Source organism: Macrobrachium nipponense, chromosome 34 (genome assembly GCF_015104395.2).
Source record: "Macrobrachium nipponense isolate FS-2020 chromosome 34, ASM1510439v2, whole genome shotgun sequence".
NCBI classification, from domain to species: Eukaryota; Metazoa; Arthropoda; class Malacostraca; order Decapoda; family Palaemonidae; genus Macrobrachium; species Macrobrachium nipponense.
In genome coordinates, this window is record NC_061095.1 from 3,199,559 (window position 1) to 3,207,702 (window position 8,144).

General features: G+C 35.1%; 1 protein-coding gene across 1 annotated transcript; it reads right to left on the reverse strand.

The window, feature by feature from the left end:
- Window positions 1-842: 842 nt before the first annotated feature.
- Window positions 843-4,175, reverse strand: LOC135207837 (gamma-interferon-inducible lysosomal thiol reductase-like). The gene is made up of 5 exons (XM_064239694.1): window positions 4,019-4,175; window positions 3,063-3,209; window positions 2,078-2,245; window positions 1,547-1,693; window positions 843-1,074 (listed from the first exon to the last, which is right to left on the reverse strand). The coding sequence occupies exons 1-5, from the start codon at window positions 4,082-4,084 to the stop codon at window positions 979-981; spliced, it is 624 nt and encodes a 207-aa protein (XP_064095764.1). The 5' UTR covers window positions 4,085-4,175; the 3' UTR covers window positions 843-978.
- Window positions 4,176-8,144: the final 3,969 nt, after the last annotated feature.

The following is an 8,144-nucleotide window of genomic DNA, read 5'->3' on the forward strand; positions in this document are numbered from 1 at the left end:
TATCTTTATTTCTTTTGGTTGAATGTGTAAACCCTTATCAAAAGATTACCTTTCTTTTGTCTGTACCTCATATTTTGTTTGTTTCTTTCCGACTTCGTGGTTTTTGTTTCTTTAAATACTTGTTTTATTAATTATCTTTTTTTCTGGTAAGATTTTTAAAGGAAATGACGTTTAAATGCATATTACACTTTAAAAAATTTGTTTTCTTTTGCCATGAAACAGAAGTGAAGACTAGAGTGGAGTAAGAGACTTCATACATCCCTCATAATTATTTTTATTCATTTTTATGTCCTGGGTAAAGACTATAAGAAAAACTTGAAGTGAAAGCACTGTCTTAGATATCATGATGAACAATGGAAATGTGGCTTATGCGAGTGAGGGAAAATCATTGGAAGTTATACAGAACCTTTAAAAAAAAGTGCATATTTTTGTCTCAACTATGAAATCAATTCAGTTATTCTGAATTGGTAAGGAACTATGATGGAAGTAGTAACCAATATTTATGAATGACATTGATGCTGGAATCTGGAAATATGAAGAAATAAAATTTCGTGTAGTTTTTAACTCAATGGAACAAGTACTAGTTAAGTATTTTTGTTCATACTTTCACTGACCTCCATAGTCTACTTTGTGTTCCAGATTATGACAGTTTTGCGTTCCAGGAGATCATTCTTTTGTGTTCCAGGGTTTCAGATTTTGTATTCCTGACTGTTTTCCTAGTTCCAGGTTGCTGTTTTATTCCAGTTTACAAGACACTGGTGTTTTTTTTGCATTTCCAGTGTGGTGATATAACCACTTGGCAGTTGTTTTCCCCTCATTCCAGGAAAATGATAATTTATACCTTCCAGGAAGTACCTGTTACATTTATTTCCATCTAGGTTACATTTTTAGCTTTCCAGAACCACTTATATTTCGAATTCCAGGTCCACCCTCCACCTCCCGTTGCCCTTGTATGCGTCTGAGCCTCCGGTGGGCGTCTCAGTTGCACTGAGGAGGCTTCTCTCCAGTGTAGGCGTTGCAGATGACGGTTCTCAGGTCCTCCTGTGCAGCTGCCAGTTGCTCGTCAGTGTATACCTGAAGGGGAGGTTGACGTTGATTGTAAATATTACTCGAAGGTCAAGTAGACTGTGCAAGACTTAAGGGATACGTAGGCGTTTACGAAAGTTAATTTAGAACTCACTAATATAGGCATTTAAGAGTTCTCTAGGAATCTCACAACGTATTTTAGACTAAAAGGCAGATATATAGGCATTGAAAAAAAGAGTTAACTTAGAATTCGCATCATATTTTAGGCATTTACAACTGTTATTTTTGTATAATTTCATGACGTATCATAGACTGAGATAAAGATGGCATTTACAAAAGATTGCTTTTGGGATGTATTGAAGTATTTTAGAATGAGGCAGATAAGCATTCATGTAAAAAGGAGTTATTTAGGAACTCAATAAAGTAATTTAGACTGAGAGATACATAGGCATTTAAAAAACCTCATTAATTAGACCACATTCCTATATAACACATTACCAACACAGGCAGAAGGACTCACATCGTTGATCAGGATCCAAGGAACGTAGGTCAGTGGAGGATTCAGAGTTCTTTGGACTTCTCCAACACTGTGCAATAATTCTTGACCTTCTATGGAATTCCAACAGTTGTGGATTTGGGTAGGATCGATGCCAAGGGCTTCGGCGCACTGAAATGGGCAAAATGAGAAAATAAATAAATATATATATATATATATATATATATATATATATATATATATATGCTATGTAGAAATAATCAACACACAGTCACATATACAACAGAAATAAATCTCTGACACACGTCGGGATTGAACCCGGGTCTCTCAACTAAAAGGCCTATATGGGTTCGATCCCAACGTGAGTCAGAGTTTTATACATACATATGTATATACAGTGAAAAATCACATTTGTCTTTATATAATGACAGTAAGCACACTTATTATACAAGAGCATCAAACCCTCATCTACAGAGGCAGACACACGCTGCGCCACTCAACTCTGTCGTACGCACTCTCGCCAACCCACGCAATGTTTAGTTACTGTGTACGTACCGTCTCCTCAGCCTTGGTAGCGAGGAAGGTTTCCATGACGCAGTTGGTAAAAGCCAGGAACTGTTCCTCAGGTAGGTAATTCTTCGCGCAGGTCAGCATCATGTTCCCGTGGCACTCCTCCGGCCCGTGCTGGCACCGGAAGGTGTACCCTTCGTCCTGGACAGTTTCCTGAGGTCAGAGGTAAACTCAGGTGAAGAAATAAGTCAATCATGTTAGTTAATAAGACTAAGATGTTAATTTCCCTGTAGGTTGGGGAGAACACATTTACATCTTATTTGACTAAAGCTTCTAGTGTTTATGTTCTTACTGCTCAAGGGGAAACCAAGCTATATTTAAAAAATTCATTTTTGCTAATTATTGTTTTTCATATATCTGTTAGAAGACAAAAAGATATTTTATGAGATGTGCTTTCATTTGTGGTTAAACTGGACCACGAGTGAAAAATAGGCCTATAACTGTGAGACCATCTAATATTTCTGGGAAATTTGTGTTGTTGAAATAAGCTTTTGTGTGTTTAATACATGTCCACCATTAAATATCTATTAATTTATATGCCAAATATGTCGGAACTGTTAACATATTTATCCTAAAGCATAAAACATTATTTTTTATCAATACTTCTGGAAATATTGGGCCATCTACGTAAATTGTAACCCTAAACTACCAAAACATCCGTCCATATTTACAGTCTACCAAAGCAAAACAAACTCTTCTTCTTCCGATGACTTTGCCGTATACGTTGTCCATCATTAAACATCTATTAATTAATACGCTATATATGGCCAATTGTTTACCATATTCATCCTTATACCATGAAAACAGTATTTTTGCAAACATTTTAACCATATTGGCTCATCTACGTATGTCAAATTAACCCCAAAATACCAAAAAAACAATCCTCCACATTACTGTCTAGTATAGGCTCCCGCCTACCGAACCTAAACCAAAACAAACGCTTCTTCTTTTTGCACAAATTCTCCCTTACGATGATTTTGCCGTAGATGTTGACGTCCATCGTCACTATGTCCTTCAGGTCCTGCCACACGGGATACATCTGATTCACGACGAACCTCTGGCTGTCAGAACACAACGTCTCAAAGAACACTGACAGTTTGACAGGATCGGCGCCATTCTGGTGGGTGGTGGATGAGAAACGCAATCAGCTTTGCTGAAACTGCTGATAACGAGGGTGAATCATTATGTCTACGGTTAACCAACGGTTTTCTTATTAGTGGATAGATCCGTAAATAGGAGTGATTTAAGAAATATACTATTTATTTCAAAATTCATAGATAAAATCATTCATTATTCAGCGTTTATGGAATCACTTCTGTGGGTTAGACTCATACAACAACACTATATAGCTCTCTCTCTCGCTCTCTGATTAAATATTTTTCTTGCTAAAATGAAGTGAAGATGTCATTCACCATTTTGAAATAATCAGCTTTCTCTCTCTCTCTCTCTCTCTCTCTCTCTCTCTCTCTCTCTCTCTCTCTCTCTCTCTCTCTCTCTCTCTCTCTCTCTCTCTCTTTGATTAAATATTCTTCTTGCTAAATGCAGTGAAGATGTCATTCACCGATTTTAAATCATCTATATTTAACTTCTATAGCTCTCTCTCTCTCTCTCTCTCTCTCTCTCTCTCTCTCTCTCTGATTAAATATTATTCTTCTTGCTAAAATGGAGTGAAGATGTCATTCACCGTTTTGAAATAATCTAAATTTAACTTCGAGCACAAAACCATTCGACATTGAGAAAAAAAATATGTAAACAATGTTAATATTGGACGAATATGAAAGGCACATAATATAGGTTCATTCAACACCAATATATAGGTAGACATATTTAAAATTGTCTATGGATAAATGCAACCATTACGAAGAATAAATGATGAAATAAGTACAATTATCTAAACCTTAAACTTCTTCCATATATAATACTCACGACAGCTCCGATGCTTAGGAGCGAGGAGACTAAGCAGATTGCCCCAAACCGTCTTCCGGACTTCATGATGGAGAATGGTATTATCAATGTCCACCGCAGTATTTATAGCTCCAGTGACGTCACGGACTGCTGAATGGTGACGTCTACTGTGACGTCATTGTTTCATTCGACCAATGCAGTTTCCTTTTTTTAATTGATGTTTTCAAATTATTTTTTTAACGAGTTTTTATTATGTCGTATTAAAAAGGAGCGTTTTTAAGCCTACAATTTTTTTATTCAATAAACAATGGGATATTGTGAAATTTATTATAATAAACTATTTTATCCAATAAACCAATGAAATATTGTCAAATTGATTGTAATATACTGTTGTTATTCATTAAACAAATAATGTAAAATTTATCACAATAATTTTTTTTAAAATTCAATATTGTAAAATTGATTGTTATATACTTTTGTTATTCATTAAACCAGTAGGATAATGTAAAATTTATTATAATAAACTATTTTATTCAATAAACCAATGAAATATTGTCATATTGATTGTAATATACTTGTTTTATTAATTAAACTAATAGAATAATGTAAAATTTATTACAATAAACTTTTTTCAATTCAATAAACCATTGCAATATTGTAAAATTGATTGTAATATAGTTTTGTTATTCATTAAACAGTATAATGATGTAAAATTTATTACAATAAATTACTTTTACCCAATAAACCAATGAAATACTGTAAAATTTATTCTCATATACTTTTTTTTATTCAATAAACCATTGGAATAATGTTAACATGTTTATCAGAATGACAGATATTGATAAATATTGACGGACATACTTAGCAACATAAGCAATGATTTAATTGTATGTGCAGTAAACTCCATAAGTAATATGCAATAAATTTCATAACTAGTACAACCAAAAACAATTGCCATTTTAAGCTAAAAGTTCTCCATACGAAAAAAAACAATATAAATATTATTAAATTTAGATTATCCTAACATGTAAAAAAAAATGTCTCGTATTTTGTTGCGTCATCTGTGGGAACCTAATATTTAATAATATTGTCATATGAATCACTGTGACAGTTTGAAGGAAATTCCGGTTACAAAAAACAATAGATAAGGAGTTCAATGTTTCATACATTATACAACCAGGATTTCCCAAAGCTAATTCTTCACTAAGAAACCTCTATCAGTTTTGCGGACGAGTCACCCTACTGAGATTGTCGTGTAATTGGAACTTGTCCAGAGATCCTAACAAAATTCTTGTATTTATCAATCTATTCCCATTTGTGTCTGTTTATTAATATGTTGGTTTATTTATCTCTTCATTCTGTATTTTCCAAATTGAATTTTAAGTCAGTGGCACCTTTGGTGGGGTTGGGCCACGTGAATATGGTTCATCTTCTGAATAATAATAATAATAATAATAATAATAATAATCATAATAATAATAATAATAATAAACCAGGAAACATATGACAATACACAAAGCACTACACCCAAGAGCAAATACGGACAGACTGTACATAACACGAAAGAAAGGAGGGAGAGGGAACCCTAAAACTAAAGTATAGAGGACTGCGTCAACACCGAGAACAGAGCACTGGGGCAATATCTGAAAACCAGTGAAGACGAGTGTGGCTAAAGAGTGCTAGGGCAAGAAGGACTAATGAAAGTAGACGAAGACCCAGAAATATACAGAGACAGGAGAAAGACAAACAGAACAGAGGAGGACTGGCACAACAAACCAATGCACGGACAATACATGAGACAGACTAAAGAACTAGCCAGCGATGACACATGGCAATGGCTACAGAGGGGAGAGCTAAAGAAGGAAAACATGATGGAATGATAACAGCGGCACCAAGATCAGGCCCTAAGAACCAGATATGTTCAAAGAACGATAGATGGAAATAACATCTCTCCCATATGTAGGAAGTGCAATACGAAAAATGAAACCATAAACCACATAGCAAGCGAATGCCCAGCACTTGCACAGAACCAGTACAAAAAGAGGCATGATTCAGTGGCAAAAGCCCTCCACTGGAGCCTGTGCCAGAAACATCAGCTACCTTGCAGTATAAAGTGTACGAGCACCAACCTGAGGGAGTGATAGAAAAACGATCACGCAAAGATCCTCTGGGACTATGGTATCAGGACGGATAGGGTGATACATGCAAACAGACCAGACGTGACGTTGATTGACAAAGTCAAGAAGAAAGTATCACTCATGATGTCGCAATACCATGGGACACCAGAGTTGAAGAGAAAGAGAGGGAAAAAATGGATAAGTATCAAGATCTGAAAATAGAAATAAGAAGGATATGGGATATGCCAGTGGAAATCGTACCCATAATCATAGGAGCATTAGGCACGATCCCAAGATCCTTGAAAAGGAATCTAGAAAAAAACTAGAGGGCTGAAGTAGCTCCGGGCCTCATGCAGAAGAGTGTGATCCTAGAAAACGACACATAGTAAGAAAAGTGATGGACTCCTAAGGAGGCAGGATGCAACCCGGAACCCCACACTTAAATACCACCCAGTCGAATTGGAGGACTGTGATAGAGCAAAAAAATATATAAAAAATAAAATAATAATAATAATAATAATAATAATAATATTGCACTGGGGCAATATCTGAAAACCAATGAAGACGAGTGGCGCAAGAGTGCATGGGAAGAAGGACTGATGAAAGTAGACGAAGACCCAGAAATATACAGAGACAGGAGAATGACAAACAGAACAGAGGACTGGCACAACAAACCAATGCACGGACGATACATGAAACAGACTAAAGAACTGGCCAGCGATGACACATGGCAATGGTTACAGAGGGGAGAGCTCAAGAAGGAAACTGAAGGAATGATAACAGCGGCACTAGATCAGGCTCTAAGAACCAGATATATCCAAAGAACGATATATGGAAATAACATCTCTCCCATATGTAGGAAGTGCAATACGAAAAATGAGACCATAAGCCACATAGCAAGCGAATGTCCGGCACTTGCACAGAACCAGTACAAAAAGAGGCATGATTCAGTAGCAAAAGCCCTCCACTGGAGCCTGTGCAAGAAACATCAGCTACCTTGCAGTAATAAGTGGTATGAGCACCAACCTGAAAGAGTGATAGAAAACGATCAGGCAAAAATCCTCTGGGACTATGGTATCAGAACGATAGGGTGATACGTGCAAACAGACCAGACGTGACGTTGATTGACAAAATCAAGAAGAAAGTATCACTCATTGATGTCGCAATACCATTTGACACCAGAGTTGAAGAGAAAGAAAGGGAAAAAATGGATAAGTATCAAGACCTGAAAATAGAAATAAGAAGGATATGGGATATGCCAGTGGAAATCGTACCCATAATCATAGGAGCACTAGGCACGATCCCAAGATCCCTGAAAAGGAATCTGGAAAAACTAGAGGCTGAAGCAGCTCCAGGACTCATGCAGAAGAGTGTGATCCTAGAAATGGCGCACATAGTAAGAAAAGTGATGGACTCCTAAGGAGGCAGGATGCAGGATATATAATATATATTATATATATTATATTATATATAATATATATTATATATATAATTATAATCTATATTAAATATAGAATAGATATATTATAGATATTATACACAACTGTTTTTAGCATAATTTATAACTGCCTTTGTCCACATAACTGTTTTTAGCATAACTGCCTGTTTGTTTACTCTCCACGTGCGTGTTAGTCATCTTTCTTATGTTTATTTTCTCTCAGCCTTTTTTAGTCACTTTTTAACTCTTGCCTTGGGTAGGTGTTCCTTTCGAAGTTCGCGTTTTAATTGTCTCTATTTGTAAATGTCAAATATTTTTTGTGCTTTTACTTCATTCAACCTGGATGTTGGTCGGGTCTGCTACCCCTGTGATTCTTCTATATATATATATATATATATATATATATATATATATATATATATATATATATATATATATGTATGTATATATGTATATATATATGATATATATATATATATATATATATATATATACTATATATATATATATATATATATATATATATATATATATATATATATATATATATATATATATATATATATATATGCATATATTTCCAAACATCAAG

Coding starts and splice junctions, on each gene's coding strand:
- LOC135207837 (XM_064239694.1), bottom strand. CDS start 4,084: ATGAAGTCCGGAAGACGGTTTGGGGCAATCTGCTTAGTCTCCTCGCTC. Junction 3,210..4,018: donor TCCTAAGCATCGGAGCTGTC/GTGAGTATTATA, acceptor ACCACCCACCAG/AATGGCGCCGATCCTGTCAA. Junction 1,075..1,546: donor CTTGGATCCTGATCAACGAT/GTGAGTCCTTCT, acceptor CCTCCCCTTCAG/GTATACACTGACGAGCAACT.